The 22,728-nt window shown below is 44.1% G+C and overlaps 1 protein-coding gene across 4 annotated transcripts in view; it reads right to left on the reverse strand.

Moving 5' to 3' along the window:
• Nucleotides 1-18,039: 18,039 nt before the first annotated feature.
• Nucleotides 18,040-22,728, reverse strand: part of naprt (nicotinate phosphoribosyltransferase) — a 38,846-nt gene continuing 34,157 nt past the window's right edge. For all 4 annotated transcript variants that reach the window (XM_077594593.1, XM_077594592.1, XM_077594594.1 and 1 more), the window contains 2 exons: nucleotides 18,226-18,333; nucleotides 18,040-18,143 (listed from right to left, as the gene is read on the reverse strand). In XM_077594593.1, coding sequence (XP_077450719.1) covers nucleotides 18,060-18,143; nucleotides 18,226-18,333 — 192 coding nt within the window. In that variant the 3' untranslated portion in view covers nucleotides 18,040-18,059. The remainder of the gene's footprint in view (nucleotides 18,144-18,225; nucleotides 18,334-22,728) is intronic.

Genomic DNA, 22,728 nt, shown 5'->3' on the forward strand with positions numbered 1-22,728 from the left:
CTTATACACTCACACGTCGGCTCGGTGAAACTGCTCATGGCCATTGTTGGCTTTTATTGATGCGTAGACTGTGTTGTTTTACCTTGTTTTGTCGCCGGTCTTTTAGTCGCCGTTTTTTTGGGTTGCCCGTTGTCACGGTCGGGGCGACCAAAAGACCGCGACCAAAAGACCGGCGACCAATCGACCGCACACGCAGAGTTCTAGTCTCCCTTTTGTTCTATTTCATCCCTCCTGACCACCAGATGCGGTGCTGTAAGCACTGAATGACCAATACCAGCTAGGTCAAGAAGGATTCCAGAGGCAAACCATACATCGGAGTCTCTGCGGACACGAAGACCACACCCAGGAAAGTGGAAAGGTGACAAACAGGCACTAACATCCAAAATATGCCAGACGATAACACGAAGACCATGCCCAGGAAAGGGGAAAGGTGACAAACAGGCACTAACATCCAAAATCTGCCATACGATACCCATGAAACAGTGGCACAAATGACCATTTGTCGAACACCTTTCTGGGCAAACCAGGACCCAGTAACTTCTCCAGTACAGCAGCAGTCCCCTCTGGTGAGAGGTGTCCAGTCACAAAAACCCGCAGTACAAACCACCTAAATACACGGGGCCCAGAAAGGGCCCCACAAGTCTGGACTGACCTTGAACCGATCATCCAACAAAACCTCCAACAAATATTTTCTCTGATAATCACTAGCAAGATATCACATCCACTTAAGTCAACAAGCTTCCAATCAATGTACACTCTACTGTTTTAATATCACCGTCTTCTCTAAACTAGTCACAAAAATAAAAACAAGTACACAATTCCATCATTTTGATTCAAGCATTTTTGGTGATTTTCAATTATTCTAATATGATCAAACGTTTTTTTGAGATCCTAAAATCCCTAACGTATACCGAAACCTTACAGTGCTCAGCCGCATCCAGCCTTGTGTCAGTTACGATGAGACTAGTAGAAACTCTACTTGTTGGGTCCACTTTTTTTCCAGGTACTCTGGATCAGGAACTCTTTTACCATGAATTGGTGGCAATGTTCCCTCTAAGCTGTGCGCGTGCGCAATTGCGCACTACTCTCGTCTTCTCTGCGCAGCAGCAATCATATGGCGCGCAGTAATATATATATATATTTTTTACCCCTTTCCCCATGATGGCGCCGTTTAAGCGGCAGCCAGTGGCAGTAGCTCTGTCCACTCTTATGTTTTTCGTGTTTTACAGCATGTTTTACATGAAAAATTAGAGGGAACATTGACATGCACCGGCTTGTGGCAGGTGTGATACTGGTGTGCCCATAGCGAGCAATGATGATGTCGTGACCGGATGATTCGCCTAAAGACGTTTTGCCGACGGACGTTTGACAGACGGACAGGTCGCCGAATGAACGTTCGTTCAAACAGCGTTTAATGATTAAATACAAATACTAGTATTTGTTAGTTTAATGATTAAATACAAATACTAGTATTTGTATTTAATCATTAAACGCTGTTTTCAGCTGGATTTGACCGAATTTGAGAGCATTTTGAGCCGTTTGGTGAATGGAATTATATGGCCTTTTTTTTGCCTCCATCGCGACATCATTGCGACATTTTACCGAGGAATTCACTCCCCTGGGCTCGGTTCTAAGGTCCAAAGAGCTCCAGTATTTGTATTTAAACATTAAACGCTGTTTTCGGCTGGATTGGACCGAATTTGAGAGCATTTTGAGCCGTTTGGCTAATGGACGTACATAGACGTTTTTTTGCCTCCATCGCGACATCATCGCAACATTTTACCGAGGAATTCACTTCCCTTGGCTCGGTTCTAATGTCCAAAGAGCTCCAGTATTTGTATTTAATCATTAAATGCTGTTTTAGGATGGATTTGACCCGATTGCTGTCATTTTACGGCTCGGTTCTGCTACATCTGCCCGCCCAAGAGTGCTTATTCCCGGTGATAGATCTGTAAAACAACTTCAGGAGCAGGTTAAGAACAAGGGAGAACAATTTCAAGGAGATAAGTTTATTACCAGACTACAGGATGGGGAGAAGTCGAACGGCTGCGAACGCACAGCCTATTCGCCGCGACTCTCCCCAAACGAACAGTTTGTGAATCTATTTATTTGTGAAAACATGATGCTGCACAGAGAAGATGACAGAAACAGGGTGTGGGCTGATACGCCCAAACAACTGTAGAGCTGATGTCTTAACAAGACTTGACATTTTTCATTACTCACACCAAACTGATGCAACACTAACAAGCAATTGCAAATAGTGAGTCAGCATATCTTACACCCGGGCTGCCATGCCCGCCCAAGAGTGCTTATTCCCGGGCTGCCATGCCCGCCCAAGAGTGCTTATTCCCGGGCTGCCATTAATGGTAGACTAACATTGATTTTTACTATAATTTGGACAACGCCGGCGGCGGGCCGGATTAAAAATCCTAACGGGCCGTATATGGCCCGTGGGCCGAGGTTGAAAAACTTGTACACACACGATCCGGGGGCGGGGCGAGCGCTCGAATCCCGTTTCGGCGAAACCTCCGTTCGGCGGAACGTCCGTTCGGCGACCTGCCCGTCTGTCAAACGTCCGTCGGCGAAACGTCTTTAGGCGAATCATCCGAGTACCGATGATGTCGCTCACACTGGTACTCAGTGGGCTCAGGGAGGTTGTCTTTCTGCCCAGACCAACGAAAAATCAGAGGGAACATTGATTGGTGGGTCCTTAGTTACACAGTTTCTTAACAACACTATTCTTAATTCAATAAACAAACAAACAAAATACCTACCTACAAAGTGTCAACAAAACAACTGTACCACAAGTCTCCCAAACTACACCTATAGCAGAATTTGTGAATTATTCAAACAGGTTTCTGCTCTCCTTTTTCTGTCGGTGCCCCTGGGACAGTGTTTCCCAAACTTTTTTGAGCTGCGGCAAACTTTTTGCATAGAAAAATCTCAAGGCACACCACTAGCTGCCACTCTTCTCATTTAAAACTATTTCGCCTTTATTAACATTATAAAGTATTTCTCATCAAAGTTTTATTAACGGGAATTAAATAATCCCCCCCAAAATTATTCCAAAATCTAATTTTTTCACACCGATTTAAAGTCATCAAAGTTGATGTCCGCAGACAGCTTTAATTCGACTGATATTAAAATAATGCATCTCATCGCATCTCATTTTCTAAACAGCTTTATCCTCATTAGGCTCGGGCCAAAGGCGGGGGACACCCTGAATCGGTGGCCAGCTGATGTTAAAATAATTAATGCAACGTTTTAACCTTATTTTAATTTTTAACTTTTTCTCCCAACATTACGCAAAAAGTAATGTGCTCACAGAGACTTTAGTCCCCAAAAGTTGATGCCCTTGAAACCAAACAACTTCCGGTTCAAGTACCGTAAAAACAGGAAAATGACTTAACTCTCGTAATAATACTTGAGTCTGTTTTACTTGGCTGTTATGGTTCCGTAGCACCTTCCAGAGGGCAGCAGGTTGAAGAGGTAGAAGCCAAGATGTATATTGTCTTTTATGATGCTCTTTGCCCTTTCCAGGCTCTGGGATTTGTGGATGGTGGACATGGGAGGTAGAGGGCAGTTGATGATCTTTTGGGCTGTGTTGGACACCCTCTGCAGTGTTTTCCTGTCGGCTACTGTGAAGCTTGATGCCACACTGACAGCGTAAGTCAGCATGCTCTCAATGGCTGAGCGGTAGAAGGTCACTAGGAGGTTGGTGTTTAGTTGCTCCTTCTGGAGTACTCTCAGGAAATTTAGCCTCTGCCCTCGCCTCCTTGATGAGTGCTGTGGTGTTTGGTGCCCAAGTGATATCAACAGATATGAATGTCTGACATCTTTTTCTTCCATGGCGCTGATAGTAATAAGCAAGGCCCCTTTTTGTAGACTTAGATTTTTACCTTCTAAAGCTATTCTTGCTGCTTTCGCCAGTAATTATGAGTGAAGGCAAACATGGGGTACTTGTATATATTTGAGAAGGTAACAAATCCCTTGTTCACACAAGGGAAACTAACAAAAACAATCATTCAGGAGAATCAACAACAGTAAAAAATAAAGCATGAAGACAACAACAACAAAAAACCTTTGTTTTGTAAAAAGACTGCTCAATTTTGAGTCACAGAAAAAAACAGCACCTTACAATCGACTTAATCATGCTAAGAAAAAAAACAAAGAACATAAAAAATCAAATCCTCTTCGACCAAAGGGTGCGTATTTGCAAGTCTTTGCGCAAGTCTTCTTTCTTCTAATCCATGGTCCACAGAGGAAGTCTAAGTCCTTTTTCCATACAAGACAAAAATCCAATATGCAATCCAAGACCACATTCAAAAGCAATAATATTCAAAAGTAACAAAAACCAACTATGATGAGAATGAAATACAATTAAAGCCACATGTGCAACATATAACTCAAAAACACAAGATACATTAGAATACATGTAACAAGTCCCATTTCTATGCTTATAATACATGTTCAAACTATAATCAACACACTAAGCATGCGTCATAGACATTACTTCATAATCATCCATAACAACAACATCATACCCCTCCTGTGGTGGATTAATAAATGGAAGACACTGATGGAATTTCCAAAAAGTACTAGCAATTAAATAAGAAATCACAGAGTCCATGCCAGATTAGTCTTTTATCCTTTAACCTTGAGTCCTTTTTAAATCAACAGCAATATTTCCAACCAGGCTGTGCTTTTGAAAATAAAAGTACAACATTGACCAGTATAAAATGATCATCATATTCTTCAAATTATTCCCTTTTGTAAGATTGTCAAAAAACACTAATGGGTTGTACAGATAAGCCATCAACAGTGTCTTGTCTTGGAATCAAACACCTGACGACCCTCTCAATTGCCCGTGCTTCATCAATATCCAGCCGTGACACTCACAGCTCACTTCCAACTCACACTCACACACTTGTAAAAGGCTTTCCGTCCCATAGACACAATCAATTGATGTTAATTGAAAAGAGAACATGCAGAGGAGGTTGGTTGAACACTCTAAATTGCAATAAATTAAGTCTGAGTGTGAGTGTGAATGGTTATCCGTCTCCTTGTGCCCTGCAATTGGCTGGTCACCGATTCAGGTTGTCCCCCGCCAGGCGCCGGTGGTTCTCAGACATGATGATGGAGTCATGCTCGTGAGCCACTCAACCCCCCAAAATGATGAGAATTTTGTTGACATGATGAAACTGTGGAGTGCCTGGCCACCAATTTAGGGTGTTGTGTGGTGCCCCAAGTCAAATGGGATAGGCTCCAACACCACCCACAACACTTGTGAGGATAAGCAGTACAGAAAATAAATGAATGAATTAAAGGAAACAGTAATTTACGTCTTCTTTCAACCATATTAATAACACAATAACAGAGTACATGGCATTTAAAATTTTGGCAAATATTGTGTTTGGTCACTTTAATCAAATTAGCATGTTTCTAAACTTGAACTGTAATACACTTGGACACCAAGCTTCTGGTAACCTTCTATAGAACCACTGTGGAGAGCATCCTGGCATACTGCATCACAGTGTGGTATGCTGGAAGCACGGCAGCAGAAAAAAAGGCCATGCAGAAAGTGATTAACACTGCCCAGAAGATCGTCGGCTGCTATCTGCCCTCACTGGAAGACATTGCCAGCCCTTGTTACCTCAGCAGAGCCATGGAGAAGCACTACCAATTTCGTCAAACGCAGTTTCTGGGTGTGATGACAATTAGGCTTTTGTTGTTGATAATGACAACAGGGCCTATGTCCGATTATTATTATTATTATGCACCAATAAACAGAAATTCATAATTATCATATTTATTCCATCCCTGTTGTTTAGAAAGATATAAATGTGCAGTCAAAATTATGTATATTAAAAACTGTGGTGTGCCGTTAGGGCCTTCAAGGCCTTCTCTGCTGGCCTAAGAAATATCTGAATCACAGACTGATGTTAATTATATTTTGTCCATGAATACTTATTAAATAATTCCAAATTGTCTGTTAGCTTCCTTTCATTGTTTTTCCCCCTGGTTGCACTGTTTCCAGATGTGTGTTTTCATATTGAAGCATTTAACTAATCACATTACAGCCATTATTTGTTGCCAGGGTCAGAAATCTGCCTTAAGGCCTTTACAATCAGTTCTGCAGGCTTTGCTGCATTAAACAAGCGTCGATAAGACTGTTGCATTAACCAATAAGAATTTGATTCGGTGACACCAAGCCTTCTCGCAGGCGTCATTGCCTTGTCACAGGCGTAGGGATACGTCATTGCCTTGTCGCAGGCGTAGGGATACGTCATTGCCTTGTCGCAGGCGTAGCGATACGTCATTGCCTTGTCGCAGGTGTAGGGATACGTCATCGCTTTCACCAGCTATGATTGGCTAGTGATAGAGTGGACTAGCCAGAGCTAGCAAGCTGTATCTGTAGTGAGCTGCACAAGCAAATATATTGTTGTTTTGATTTAATAGCGGTTTTGTCTACCCGCAATGGCTGAAGGAGGAGAATAAATGGATTTGTTTGCAGATTTACTGTCAAAGCCATTTTCAAGATGGACTTTTCAAGAAAAAAAAGAACCCCAAAGGAAGCAAGCCTGTCACAACCGGGAACGAACATTTTTAGCACATCGAATAAAAACGTATGCCAGAAATACGACAGGACAGGCTCGACTTTCAGCATTAGCTTCGATGGCGATAGAAAAGAAGGAGGAAAGAAAGGAGGATGGATATTGGATTGGATAACTTTATTCATCCCGTATTCTGGAAATTTCGTTGTCACAGTAGCAAGAGGGTGAGGATGCAGAAATAAGAAAGGCATTTTAGAAATAAATAGATAGGTAATAAGTAAGTTAATAAATAAATACATGAATAAATATATAAATAAACAAGCGTGTTGCTGAAATATATATATATACATACATATATACAGATATACAGATATATATATATACATATATATACATATATACAGATATATACATATATATATACATATATATATACATATATATACATATATACATAGATACATACACATACATATATATAAGCACACATACATACATATAGATGTACATGCATGCATAGGGTAGGTCTTAACACAGCCATTTTTTGTTAAAGAGCCTGACAGCTGATGGGAGGAAGGATCTGCGGAAGCGCTCCTTCCTGCAATGAGGGTGCAGCAGTCTATTGCTGAAAGATCTTCGTAGAGACTCCACAGACTCATGCAGGGGGTGGGAGGTGCTGTCCATGATGGACATTATCCTGGTCAGCATCCTCCGCTCTCCCACTTCCTCCACAGAGTCAAAGGACAGCCCAGAACAGAGCTGGCCCTCCTGACCAGCTTATTCAGCCTGTTCCTGTCCCTCTCTGTGCTCCCGCATCCCCAACAGACCACTGAATAAAACACTGTAGATGCCACCACAGTGTCGTAGAAAGTCCTCAGCAGTGTCCTGCACACTCCAAAGGACGGTAGACTCCTCAGTAGGTAAAGGCGGCTCTGGCCCCTTTTGTACAGGGCATCTATGTTTGTGGACCAGTCTAGTTTGTTGTTGAGGTGAACACCCAGGTACTTCAAATTCTCCACAATTTCAATGTCTGTACCCTGGATGTTCACCTGAGTGGTCTGTTGAGGATTCCTCCGAAAGTCGATGACCATTTCATTTGTCTTACTGGTGTTGATGTAGAGGTGGTTTTGCCTACACCAGTCAACAAAGGCTGACTGGTGTAGGCAAAGGTAAAAAGGTACAGGTACACGTAAAAAGGATTTTTGGTGAGTAAAATATGGCTATATTCCTAAATATTTCAATTGTATGAGGTTATTATTGATTATTTTTTATGTGTCGCAGCTGTAGCTGCAGTAGAGGTTTTATAGCCATAAAATAGTTTTTGCTGAAGGCACCACCAGAAAATGCACGGACCGCCACTGATTAACTAGTACAATCGTACCTCTACTTAATTCATTTATCTATTCATTCATTTTCTGGACCAGTTTATCCTCATTAGGGTCGCTGGAGCCTATCCCCGCTGACTCCGGGCCAGAGGAGGGGGACACCCTGAATCGGTGGCCAGCCGATCGCAGGGCACATGGAGACGGAAAACCTTGCACGTTCACACCCATACCTAGGGGCATTTTTTGGGGAGTGTCCAATCAGCCTACCATGCATGTTTTTGGAATGTGGGGAACCTCAACTTACGAAATTAATTGGTTCCAATACTATTTTTTGTAAATTAAAAATTTCTTAAGTAGAGCAGTACTTTAGATGGAAATTCTCTAATTCGTTCCACGGTCTTCACACAGGTACCAACTAAACCCTTTAAAATTAGTGAAAGTGTCCCAATTTTGTCTAGAATCATTATAAAGCGTGATTTATGGGTGTGTGTATGTTAAGATTCTCTCGCTACGTCTGTCCAAACCGTGCAACATAGAGTTGATTTTTTTTATCGTGGCCAGAAACGGCTGCCGGGTCCTAATACACGAGTGATTGAATTTCTTCACCTTCTCTAAGTGTGTAAACTCAACTTTTATTTGTTCCAGCTCAAAGCAGAGTTATTGTATAAATCATTTTTACATGATGTGCCTTAAACGCACCGCGTGGCTGATTGGTCCGCCAGCGAGTTTCAAGGTGCTCCCTGGAACACTTTTTTTTCTGTCGTGACGGGAGTTATAAAACATCCACCCATCCACAAATCACGCTTTATCTATTGTCTAATCCAGGGGTCTCAAACTTGCGGCCCGCGGGCCAACTGCGGCCCTCGGGACGATAATTTGCGGCCCCCGTCTTAATATGAAAGATCGATTTTTTTTTATTTTTTATTTTTTTTATTTTTATTTTTTTATTATTTTATTTTTATTTTTATTTTTTTTTACCCCTTTCCCCATGACGGCGCCGTTTAAGTGGCAGCCAGTGGCAGTAGCTCTGTCCACTCATGTTTTTCTTGTTTTACAGCATGTTTTACATGAAAAATTAGAGGGAACATTGACATGCACCTGCTTGTGGCAGGTGTGATACTGGTGTGCCGATAGCGAGCAATGATGATGTCGTGACCGGATGATTCGCCTAAAGACGTTTCGCCGACGGACGTTTGACAAACGGACAGGTCGTACTAGTATTTGTTAGTTTAATGATTAAATACAAATACTAGTATTTGTATTTAATCATTAAACGCTGTTTTCAGCTGGATTTGACCGAATTTGAGAGCATTTTGAGCCGTTTGGCGAATGGACGTCTATAGACGTTTTTTTGTCTCCATCGCGATATCATCCAGTATTTGTATTTAATCATTAAATGCTGTTTTAGGATGGATTTGACCCGATTGCTGTCATTTTACGGCTCGGTTCTGCTACATCTGCCTGCCCAAGAGTGCTTATTCCCGGACTGCCATGCCCGCCCAAGAGTGCTTATTCCCGGGCTGCCATTGATGGTAGACGAACATTGATTTTTACTATAATTTGGACAACACCGGCGGCGGGCCGGATTAAAAATCCTAACGGGCCGTATATGGCCCGCGGGCCGAGGTTGAAAAACTTGTACACACACGATCCGGCGGGGCGAGCGTTCGAATCCCGTTTCGGCGAAACCTCCGTTCGGCCGAATGAACGTTCGGTGGAACGTCCATTCGGCGACCTGCCCGTCTGTCAAACGTCCGTCGGCGAAACGTCTTTAGGCGAATCATCCGAGTACCGATGATGTCGCTCACACTGGTACTCAGTGCGCTCAGGGAGGTTGTCTTTCTGCTCAGACCAACAAAAAAATAGAGGGAACTTTGGTTCGGAGCTGAATGAACCAATCACGGTGAGGTATACGGCTCTGGAGGGCGGGACATCGGCCGGGCTGTCCAGTGCCTCGCTCGCTCACTCATTCATTCCTCCAATCAGCTGGGCGGAGGAGAAGCCGTGAGGCCGATCACTCCGCTCGGCGCGCACACTCCTCCGCTGCTCTCAGCATAGAACTTAATGAGGCGCTATGATCCGTGATCCAGCCTGTGTCAGTGTCTGTAGCCATCTCCGCGATTGAAACGGAGAGCGAAAGTGCACATGCGCCACAAATTCATCTTTAAGTTAATTTATTTAATTCATTATTTTTTGTTAAAAAATAAAGATATTTGATAACGTTGGAATGTTTTATCAGTGCTTTTCTTGTGGAAATCCTGATGCGGCCCAGTCTCACCCAGACTCGGCCTCTAGCGGCCCCCAGGTAAATTGAGTTCGAGACCCCTGGTCTAATCCTTATAAAGTCTTATGTGCGGATGGATGTGTGTGTGCACCTGGAAACTCGCTGGCGGAAATTATTCCCTAAATGACATTTGTAAATGACGTGGAAAGCCGTCTTGGGTCAGAGCATCCAACACCAGTGTCCCGCCGAGTCTTTCCGTCACGACAGGAAAAAAAGTGTTTCAGGGAGCAGCAATGGATAGAGCATGATTTATGGATAGGTGGATGTTTTTTGTTCAAATTCTCACGCTACTTTTTGTCAAAACCCTGCATCGTAGAGAGTTGACATTATGGTGGCCAGAAACCGCTGTCGAATCCTAATAGACAAGTGATTGATTTTCTTTGCCTTCTCTAAGAGTGTAAACTCAAGCTTTGGAATTTGCAAGTATCATCAATGAGTATGCCTGAGCAGAAATATGTTAGCTTGCTGCTCTCTTACGGTGGTTTTAAGCATTACACTCTGTGACGATTCCATAGCCATACTTTCTTCAGTGCACACTGGAGTGCTTCCGCTTAGTCATTTCCACTTGAAGTTAGTTGCATGAACTAAGGAACAGCACCGCTATTGTGTGAGTATTTATTTTGGTCATATTTTCACTTTGGTTTACAATGTTTTACCAAAAATAACACCCAAACATTGCTTAAATAGGTAAAATTCGTCAGCCTTTCTTTTGTAATTGACCGTAACTTTTCCCTTACTTTTTCCTAAAAGGCATACTGCTGCTTCTGTATATATTATACATTCCTTTTTTTGCTTACTTTACATACATTTGCATCGTCATTTACACCAATTATGCCAAAAAAGAGTTCTCATTTCGTATCGAGTTGGGAAAGGCATAAACAATTGAAGCGCACTTAGATGGCAGCACAATCTTCTGCATTCCAAAGTGGTGGCGAGGCTTGCACCTTGGTGGGAGCTGATGATGCTCAGATGCCTATTACTGAGAGAGTGTGGACTTATCAGCTGTGGAGCCCGCATGCATTTAACTGTAATTTTCCTTTCTCATCTAACCCATTTTTCAAAAGATTTTTTTAACAGTGCAACTGTGGAGTAAAAGGAAAAACTTTAAAGGAACACATTGAATTTGGGTTAGCAGAAGGAGACTGTGCTTCCCAACAGAAAACAGACTGGACCAACGGCGGTCCCGGGAACCTGGGTGCTCAACACAAGTGTTGCTGACCAACCAGCAGACATGAAAATAGCTGAAAAGGAGGATGCGGATCCACCTTTGCACTGTAAGAAGGTTCTCTCAGTTGAAACATTTGAGGAGACAGGTAAGATAAACTTTTTGACGTGATCAGACGTAATGGCAAGCACTCCAATATTGATTGGAAAGATTATTGCTCGAGGAGCAATGCAATAAACCATAAGGAACTTTTTATATTGGTTTTATTGTCTCCATAAAAAAAGATGAAAGCGTTTCAATTGAGACCAAACCTTCTTACAGATTTTTAAAGTAAACAGTTAGAGAGAAAAGAGAAACTACAATGGATAGAAATGTAACTAGATTTTAATTTTATGCCCGACTATTGAAAAATATTGATTAAGAAAGTTTTATAGGAGATGATTGGCAAACTCCAAAGACAATGGAATGTTACATTTGATAAAAAGACTACTAGTTTGGGATATTTTGAATTTCAAACAACTGAGTTTAATATGCAAAGCGATACACATTGTTAATTGAATTGGGACTTGAGTAGTATGCATTTTATAAATAATGGGCTTTAATTGCTCTAAAGGACACAATTATATGCTAAAATATTAACCCTGACAAACAAGGGGTGGTTACATTTTAGTGGGTTCAATTCTTTTCAGAATTATAAATGTGTGCATTTTGTTTCTGAATATTAATTGATTTGAATGTAACTGTTGCAGAGAACTGGAAAGCTGTTTTCCTGAGGAGAAAGCAGCCTGGTTTGCTTTTTGTATTTATTCCTATTTTTGCTATGATTAGTTAATTTGTGTAATTGCAGGAAAGGAAAAAACAAATATAGTTCTTGATCTTAACAAGGAAGCAGTGATCAAAATAGAATATCAGCTAGCATATTTAATTTTGATTGGTAAGGCATTTAGATTTTCACAAACTATAGTGATGGAATAAGAAAGATTGTTGTGATTTTTGTTCATTGGGGTATTAAGCCCAACCTAGTAGCTCTCTGCAGATGTTGAGTACGTGTTTGAAGACAGCGACAGAGTGCGGCAGCTGGGGAGGCAGCGCGGACACTTGCTGCACAGTATGCACAGCAACAAGGGCTGAGCCGATCTCAAGAACAGTCTGCAGACGACCTGTACACAGCTAAAGGCCTACAGTGCCTACCAAAAATTATTCCAAAATTGAGCCATGGACAATGTCTCAACAGGGGGGATATATGATGAACAGGTCTAAATACCTACTTTAAGATTTTTGTAGGAACTGTTTGATTTGTTGCAGACATGATGTGCAAGATGACCTCAGCCCCAAATGAGGCCATTGTCCAAAAGAGTGTGGGACTGGTAGAGCAAACAAATGGTACGATAAAACCAAGGCTTAAGAAAACCATGGAAGAGATAAAGAAGCCATAGCCAGAACGCCTAACACTGGTCAAAACGTATATGAAGATAGTGCCAACTAGCTCGAGATGAACACCTTTTGAGATAGTTCTTGGAAGACCATTCCAACTTCCTCTATGGGAAGGTGAACCATGACAAGAGACTAAGGGTGAGGCAGATCTACTTACAGAGTGGATGGTAAAATGTTTGGAGAAACTTGTCCAAAGATCATGTAAGCTGCCGTGATCCCCTTTTGTCTATCTTGCAGGAGGTGGTGAAGCCAGGTGACTGGATCCTGATCCGAGTCATAAAAAGGAAGTCCTGGTTCTCTCCACGATAGGAAGACCCATTCGTGGCCCAACTCACCAACCTCCACAGCAGCAAAGATCGCTGAAAAGTCAAAGTTGATTCACCAACCTCAGGTCAAGGTAGTTCGAGACACAGGTGACTCTGAGTAGACTGTAAGTCGGACGGTGTCAAAACCCTTGTCCGTGAAAAACTCATCTGACGTCTACTCACCTGCCACGAGCACCCCTCACTTAACCTTGAGCTCCCATAGACTTTGCACCTCTATACAGAAGCCACAGTGAAAGCTGTTGCCACCCACATCACAGTGACTGGACTGTCAGTGACAGCCTGGGCGTGTCTGAACGCCACGCCCACAGACTTGAGTTCGAAATCAAGATGGTGACATACTCCTATCACAGAGGAGAGTGAAGTGGTATGGAAAGAAGAATCTGGAGAACTACTATGGAGAAGATGTGTGGTATAATTTCATGGTGTTCCAGAAGAACCTGATTGTTGTGAATGAAAGTTGTGTGTAGCCGTATACCCATTTCCACAGGTATCCCGACAACCTGAATTCACTGGGTCTAGACGCCACACTTAAATCTGCAGTGGTGCAGATGAGATGCATTCCTTTTAAGGGGAGTGAACATAACAGTAAGAGATAAGAGATCAATATCAGTGCAATTCAAACCACATGATGCAATTTGGGGTAGTGATGTTCCTGGTGACCATAAGTTGTGGTTCGCCCCCCAGAAAATCATACTGTCGCTACTTTCCCAACTTGGGGTGGATAAAGTTATGCTTCGTGTAAAGACATTGAACTGTTACATGAGTGTTTATTAACCAAACTGTCAAAGCCCTTAGGGATGTTGCGGGACGGAGGATGGAGGTGTGTGTGCCATGATGGGAGAACACTGCTGCACCTTCATCCCAGATGAAACCAGTCTCAATTCTGTTTAAATTTGCAACTCCCTCACTTGCGATTTTGTTACTGTTCTGTATTTTTACTGTGTGTAATCCCCAGTATGAAAGTTATGATTCGAAACACTATCCAGCACACGCTGGTAGCTTACAGTGACATACAGTATCACCGCATGGCAAACCATACTGGAGATTCTCGCGCTCTTTCAAAGTGTGACGAGTCTCAGTTTGTCGAGCCGTCCGGGTAATTGTACTTGTCTTGACTTAAAAGAATGTGTTCGCTCATTAAGAGGGACGCAGAGGAAATTTTCTCGAATGACGCTAAATACCTCGAGTTTTTCACCTCTGCCTTGACAAGTGATTTTATTATTTTCCATACCCCTTGATAAGTAACTGTTGATATTTGTATTCTAGAACCTGGAGGGGAGGGATACAAATTGATGTCTAAAGAAAATTCTTTCAAAGTAACTACAGGAGGGAAATGTGGAGTATGGAATGTATTCTTATGCTTTTTGTTAGTCAATTGGTTTATTTAGTGTAGTCATTAGAATAAAAATTTTCATGGGCTAGCGGAAATTTCCGTCCGTGATACCTATGAGTTGGGGGCGCGTCATCTACCATTACGCCTGGCGTACGGCATCACAGTGTGGTACGCTGGAAGCACGGCGGCAGACAAAAAGGCCATGCAGAAAGTGATTAACACTGCCCAGAGGATTGTCGGCTGCTCTCTGCCCTCACTTGAAGACATTGCCAGCCCTCGTTACCTCAGCAGAGCCAAGAACATCATAGGGGACCCTTACCACCCTGGTCACAATCTGTTCCAGCTGCTGCCCTCTGGCAGACGCTATAGGTCCCACAAAGCACGGACAAATAGGCTTAAGGACAGTTTTTTCCCCACATCCATCAGAAATCTAAACTCGCGCTAACATAACACACATTCCCCTCTGCGGTATATGAACAGATGTTTGGTTGGTGATCTGCCTCCTACTAGCTGACTGAGGAAAGGTAAGTGGAAGACAGTGAGAGGTAAGCGAGAGGTAAGCGACCTGTATCCTCAACAGCGGAATGACAAATTACAAGTCCGTAACTTACACTTATTAGGTCTTTTGCCGATTAAACGTAGCTTATGGAGAAGCACCATCAATTTTGTCACACGCAGTTTCTGCGTGTGATGACAAGTAGGCTTTTGTGTTGTGATAATGACGACAGGGCCTATGTCCGATTATTATTATATTATTATTATTATTACACACCCATTTCTTTGTTCACAGTTTCCTGCCTAAAAGTTTGTACCTATGTCACATGACCTTTGTCAATAAAACTGGTCGACCTGTTGGGGGATGCAGGGTTCAAACTGGTCAGGCTGGAGGTCAGACGCGCTCCTGGCGCTGGCTGCTCTGACTCCCTCCTTCAGCTGAAGCTAGATAAAACTCATCATGGCCGACTCTGTGTGCTTCCTCTAATTCGAAGTTATTGAATGTTTATCGATTAGATCCAACAGCAACAATTGTCTTTTGGTTCTAAACAAGCAGGTGGGACCGGCGAACCGGACCCCCTGCTTGTATAAAATGTGAGAAACACACAAAAATGAGAGAAAATGATTTATGTTATGTCTTTGGCAAGACGTCGAGGCGAGGTAACGAGGAATAAGACCCAATCGCAGGAAAGCAGGCGAGGACGAGGGAAGTGGTGCTCAAACCAAAACTTTAATAACTTAAGCGGGATCTTAGAAAATAACAAAGACTTAGACACATAACCAAACCAAACAAGGGGAGACACGGGAAAGCGAGGAACGAGGCACAAGGAACATGGATCGAGGTAACGTGGAAACATTGCCGACCGGCCTGTGACGAGGCGTGGGAGTGGCCGGTCAGGCGGGCATCCGGGTCAGCCCGTGACGAGGGAGTGGCTGGTTCGGTGGGCGTCCGCGCCGGCCCTTGACGAGGCATTGGAGTGGCCGGTCCGGCGAGCGTCCGCGCCGGCCCTTGACGAGGCATGGAAGTGGCCAGTCCGGCGGGTGTACGCACCGGCCCTTTAATTGACGTCCGACCGACCTGCCCTGAACAGACACCAGAATTTCATAAAGATCGTCGGCCACCTTACCCAGGATGCTCGGGGTGCCCCCTCGTCCAGGGGACTCGGAGAGTTGCCGCCGCCGACTCCCTCGTCCAGGGGGCCCGGAGAGTCGCCGCCTCTGACCCCCTCGTCCAGGACCCCTGGAGAGTTGCCACCACCGACCCCCTCATCCAGGGGGCCCGGAGAGTCGCCACCGCCAATCCCCTCGGCCAGTGGGGCCCGGAGGGTCGCCACCGCCGACCCCCTCGTCCAGTGGGGCCCGGAGGGTCGCCACCGCCGACTCCCTCGTCCAGGGGACCCGAAGGGTCGCCACCGCCGACCCTCTCGTCCAGGGGACCCGAAGAGTCGCCGCCACCGACCCCCTCGTCCAGGGGACCCAAAGAGTCGCCGCCGCCGACCCCCTCGTCCAGGGGACCCGAAGAGTCGCCGCCGCCGACCCCCTCGTCCAGGGGACCCGGAGAGTCGTCGCCGCCGCCAACCCCCTCGTCCAGAGGGCCCAGAGAGTTGCCGCCGCCAATCCCCTCGTCCAGGGGGGCCCGGAGAGTTGCCACCGCCAACCCCCTCGTCCAGGGGGCCCGGAGGGTCGCTGCCGCCTTTGAGCGGGCGGGCAGGAAGTTGGCGGGCTAGCCGGCACAAGAAACCCTAGTTCATAGCTTTGGCATGGGGATGACCGGCAGGCCAGCTGGCACGGGGACGCTGGTTCGCGGTTTTGGCACAGGCATGCTGGTTTGCGGCTTAGGCACGGGGATGTTTGTTCGCAACTTAGGCACGGGGACGCTGGTTCGCGGCTTTTGAATGGGTGACGGCGAGCGAGGAGCTTGGACGGGTGATGGCAAGCGGGGAGCTAACTGGGGGGGCTCGAGGGTCCAGCCCCTCCTCCCTCTTCTCCCTGCGTCACGGTGTAGCACGTTGCCCACTACACGGTGGTCCGATGTAGATGACCAGCCGGTACAGGGAAAAATGTCGCTACTGTGTCACCCCACAAATACAAGGCAGGCGGTGTTCAAAACTCCTACCTGAGCCTCCCCGCCGGCCGCCACGCGGTGGTCCATTGTAGATTGCCAGCTGGCAATCCTGGTCAGAGTCGTCAGAGAAGAAGGTGGGGTCAAGATTTGGGGGGGGGGGGGTGTATCGAAGTATAAATCGGCTGAAGGAATCACAGTCGAGTCCGAATCTGAAGCCCACAAATCAATTAGCTCATGACCGTCCTCACATTTAGAAAAACCTGAGTCCAAATACATATAGCTGGGGCGATCAACAGGGGGCGATGGAGGCTAAGGGTTCTCTCCTAGTCGAGCGAGTATCCAGGAGCGACGGAATGAGGGATGGGGCCAATAATCGGGGTAGTGTGAGCTGGATGGCTGGCATCGGCGAGAGCGTGCATCGTGGCTTCCCGCTGGGTCCATGCTGGTCGAATCGTTCTGTTACATCTTTGGCAAGACGTCGAGGCGAAGTAACGAGGAATAGGAGCCAATCGCAGGGAAGCAGGCGAGTACGAGGGAGGTGGTGCTCAAACCAAAATCGCTAATAACTTAAGCAGGATCTTAGAAAATTGCCAAGACTTAGAAATCAAATCACATTAACAAATCTGACAAGGGAGGATACGGGAAAGCAAGGCACAAGAAACATGGATCGAGATAACGTGGAAACATGTCATGGACAAACAAAAGCAGACGATCCGATGAATGACATAACAATCAGTGGGGTTTAAATAGACTTACATAGGTTGACGAGACAATTAGGAACACCTGGGAAACACGAGGGACCAAGCAGGGAATACACCAGGGGCGGAGAAACGACGGCTGAACACAATGGGCAATAACTCAGACAGGACACCAGGGGGAAAAAGCATAAAACCAAGAACCCTAACATTATTAATGTCTTAAAATGAATAACAAGCATGCAAAATCTAGCCTTGTTGAAACGTAGATGGACAAGAGTAAGCTAATGATAGGAAGCAGACAGAGCACAAGAACACATGAACAGACACGCAGTCATCTAAATCAACAGGCACAAATCAAGATTTTGAAGACAAGATTTTCTTTAATTGAATAAGATTGAGTTCTTCTTTGGACTTGCTATTGTTAAAGCTCTGACTAAGTTGTATAGTGTCTCTGACAATGCCACCTGGTAGAAAGATACAAAATGGGATAAAAGCAAGGTTCTGCTAGCATTTCAGTCATCACTTTCATGAGTTTTATTTACTCACTGTGTAAGACTCCGGCTCCTCCAATTGCTTATGTCGAGGGTGAAGCCTCTGGAGGGAGTCATGGACGTTAGCTTTAGTTTCTGCAGCACATGTGAAAGGGTGTATGACCTAAAAATTGAGAGACACATTCAAGTCACTGATCTTCAACTCAACAAACATTTGTGTACAAATGTGCGTTTAATCTGCTTTACATAACAAAAGTTAAAAGTAAACAGTATATTGTTGGTGTTTTATTTTCTGTGAAGGTGTGGTGAAGGTTTGATTTTGATTTATTTAATACAAGCAGAAGAGCCCGGCCTTCTACTTGTTGGCTCGAATGGCGGCAGCTTTCCTTGTTCGACGTCCAAGCTGGGTCTTCCTGGGAGCCATTTCAGGTGGATGTAAAGGTGGAGGGGGAGCGCAGTGCATTATTTATTTTATTAGATATTTTTTATATTTTATCGATTTTATTTGCTTTTAAGAGGCTGCTGATCTTGCAAGTGTAAACTTATATATACATTTAGAAGACAGTTGTTGCGCTATAAAAAATTCTCTTTTGAAAAATAAGTTAAAAATTTTGAGTTACATGCATAGCACAGCAAATGTGTATACAATTATGTATAGGTATCTTGAGCTGGGAAACATTGTCATCGTGTGTCCAAGCATGATTACTAGAGCGGACAATTTTTTAAGAAAACCCGATTTTTTATTATTATTGATTTTTGATACTTATTGGAAGAATTTCGATACAAAACCAAGCTAAGAACACTCGTTGATGTTTAAAGTACAACCGTGTAATTTTTTTATGAAAATTGGTCCACCCATTACAGATAACGGAGGTTACAGACAAACTTACACACACACAAACTTACATTTATATAGAAGTGTAGGTGTAGCAGAGACAGCACATATAAATGAACATATAAATACCCACATAAATATGTAAGATTGTAGCCGAGGGCTAATTTCCATCTTTAGTCCAGAGCTGCCAACCTCCGTCGACCCCATTTCAGGAGTACAGTTATCCCTCGATTATGGCGGCTTTACTTATCGCTAACTCACTACTTCCTGATTTTTTTTCACTATTAATTATTTTTAAAAAGTTGGCAACCGGAAGACAGATCAAAATTGCGGCCAAAATGGCGACGGAAAATGGCAGAAGTCAGGGTACTGCCTCCTCTTCTGCGCTGCAATGATTGGTTCTAACCATACCACAGAAGAAAGTAAAAGTATAAATGCCTCTGCGAACATGCGAGCCAGTCTTTCCTGTTCCCTGCATGTAGAGTTTAGCATCACGTACGGAGAGTGAATTCCAGCTGTTTGGATTTTACAATTACAACTACACCACGAAAAATGATTCCCAAGCGTCCAGGACCACCCAAGGCTTTGATGCGAAGAAAAAACGCAAGATGATGACGGTGGCTGAAAAAGTTAAGTTGCTCGACATGCTGAAAGCGGGGAAAAGTACAGACGCTCCCCTAAATACGAACGAGTTAGGTTCCGAGCGATTGTTCATAAGTTGAATTTGTTCGTAAGTTGCTCAGTGCTATATTTTGTATTATAATTTATGTTTAAGGCCTATATAAGTATATTGAAGGTTTATATAAGTCCATTTGTATATTTAAGGCTTGTATAAGTAACACGCATTGGTTTGTACTGAAAAAAACATTTAATAACATGGAGAGAATACAGATAGTACAGTATACATACATTAGAGAGAGAGATTTACTAGAAACTGGCCGAAAGAAGCTATCTAATGACGATTGCAGTTTTCTTTTTTTCATCATAAATGATGCGGTAGCACTGTAGGCATCATTCAATTGATTTGCAAACTTTGTGCAACGTTCAATATTTGGGTACTGCTGCTCGATCTTTATGTTTATAAATGGTACTGACGGTCGAACGATTCAAGATGTATTCACGTGCAACGCTCACCACTTTCTCACGCGCATCAAGCTTCGTTATTATTGCCAATCATTTCAAATGAAATGGCTTGCCTCTTCTTTGCACCTCCCTCAATAGAAGCCTTTCGCTTTTCACCAACCATATTGAATAATGGATGCACGAGATGTTTAATAATAAAAATGAAAAAGGTTCTTTGCGCACTGGAGATACATTCACGCACTTCCGCACTGCAACGAAGTGGGCAGAGGAAGGTAGATGCTGGGTGAGCTGAGCTCTCACAGTGCCAGGCGTCGGTATTAGCGGCAGAAAGAAGCACTACTCGGAAAAAGGCGCGCAATACAAAATTGAACGTACGAACATTTTTCGACATAAACGCAATTTGCAGACATGTTCGTATGTACCGTTGTTCGTAACTCGAATGTTCGTAAGTAGGAGAGCGTCTGTATGCCGATGTCGCATGCCATTACGGCATCAAAGAATCTAACATGCATTACCTTAAAAAAGAAGACGCTAACATTTGAAAGACGGCCCCACTTTCCTTCACAAGGGAAACCAAGCGCGTGGTAACCACGAGGAATAAAACCCTCGTCAAAATGGAATTTGTCCTCTCAGTCTGGGTCTCGGAATGTAGGGCGAAAAACATTCCTCTGGATACCAACAACATGCGAACCAAGGCCAAGAACTTTTATGATAGCTTAGCTCCTGACGAAGATTCTGAATGCGAGCCTCAGCCGAGCACCAGTGCCCCGAATGAGCCTTGTGCATTTTCAGCAAGCAAGGGCTGGTTCTAAAAATTCAAAAAGAGCCATGGTTTACACAATGGTTCGCTCCACCGAGAAGCTTCATCGGCAGACCACGAAGCAGCAAAAAGTTACGTCGAGGAAGTGTTTCCTAATATAATTATCGAGAAAGCTTATCTTCCGGAGCAAGTTTTTGGACGAGATTGGGCTTTTCCGGAAGCGGGTGCCTTCCAGCACATTTGTGTCAGGGATGGACTTAAAGCGCCAGGTTACAAAATTCACAAGGATCGCCTGACACTTATCTTGTGTGGAAATACCACTGGCTTCATGGTAAAGCCAGCCTTAATTTACAAGTTTAACTGTCCCCACACTTTGAAAAACAAGAACAGATCATTGCTGCCTGTGTACTGGATGAGCAACAGAAAAGCTTGGACGATGAAAGATCTCCATAATGAGTGGTTTCATAACTGCTTCTTCCCAAACGGCAAGCTTTACCTCGCCGGAAGGGTGCTGCCTATTGGACTGTGCCGGGGGACATACCACTAACCTCATTTGCGACAGGGTTCAATTGCAGTTCCTGCCCCCCAACAGCACTTCACTCATCAGGGGGTCATTCGTGCATTCAAGGCAGTGTACACAAAATCCACAATGCAGGGACTGGTTTTATCAATTCACTAGTCTAATTAGACCACCAGCATCAATGAATATCAGTGCAAATGCAACATTGCCACATGTCTGTCAAACATCCAGAGTGCGATTGGGGACATGAAGGAGCAGACCTTAATTTCCAGCTGGAAAAGTTTGTGGTCAGAAAAAGTCACTGAGAACTTTAAGGGGTTCACCCCTGAGGAGATTAAGGACTCCGCTGTTGATCAGGCAGTGGTGCCGGCTCGGTCCGTAGCCACCGAAGGATTTTCAGACATGACGGCGGAGGAGGAGGTGAACATTCTGCTCGAGAGCCACTCAACACTTCCGACTGATCAAGACCTCATCGAAATGATGCAGTCGCTGAGTGAGGAGGAAGAAGCAGCGGGCAATGAGGGCCAGGGCCAGGAAGAGGATGTGGCCGTGAATGAAGAACGTGGTATGTCTTGGAAAAATCTGCAGGACGTCTTTGATAAGGCACACGACTTAAAACAACGGATCCAGGAGATTGACTATAACATGATTAGAGCGAATGAATTTGGCAATTGCCTGGACGGTCTCATGTCAGTGTACAAAAACATATTTCTAGAACAAAAACAACTGACTTCACAACTCCCCATCACCATGTTCTTTGCGCGCCAAAAATCAGTTGGGGAAACCCCTCATCATGTGCCCAATCTACCCCCTGAAGACTGAAGCAGCAAGGACATGAACTAAAATCATCGACCTGTTTTTTGGATTATACTACAATCATCAACCTGTTTTTTGTATTACAGTAATACCTCGATTATCGCGGTTAATGGGGGCAATGCGTATTATTGGCGTGTGTGTACATGTTATTCGTCGCCGGATTCGCTCGCTCGCTCCCGGATTCGCTTGTATTGGCGTGTGTGTACATGTTTTTCAAACTACGGCCCGTTAGGCTTTTTAATCCTGCCCGCCGACGTTGTCCAAATTATAGTAAAAATCAATCACCTCATTAATTTCCCTTTGCCCTGCAATACCCTCGTTTCCCCGATAGATGACGCACTAGTCTAGACCTTTGTTGGAGTGTAACTTGGAGAACAACAAGCTGCTCATCACTCTCAATTTAAAGACTGCTTTCTTTCGTTGAATAATAATGTTCTTAATGTTGAAAGTAAATTTGAAAATAAATGTTCACCTTCAATTGTGTCTTTTTTCTTACATGTCAATCCCCAGGTTTGATAAATTACATTACGTGTCCAAATGCTGT

The sequence above is a fragment of the Stigmatopora argus genome, chromosome 24 (assembly GCF_051989625.1).
Source record: "Stigmatopora argus isolate UIUO_Sarg chromosome 24, RoL_Sarg_1.0, whole genome shotgun sequence".
Classification (NCBI taxonomy): domain Eukaryota; kingdom Metazoa; phylum Chordata; class Actinopteri; order Syngnathiformes; family Syngnathidae; genus Stigmatopora; species Stigmatopora argus.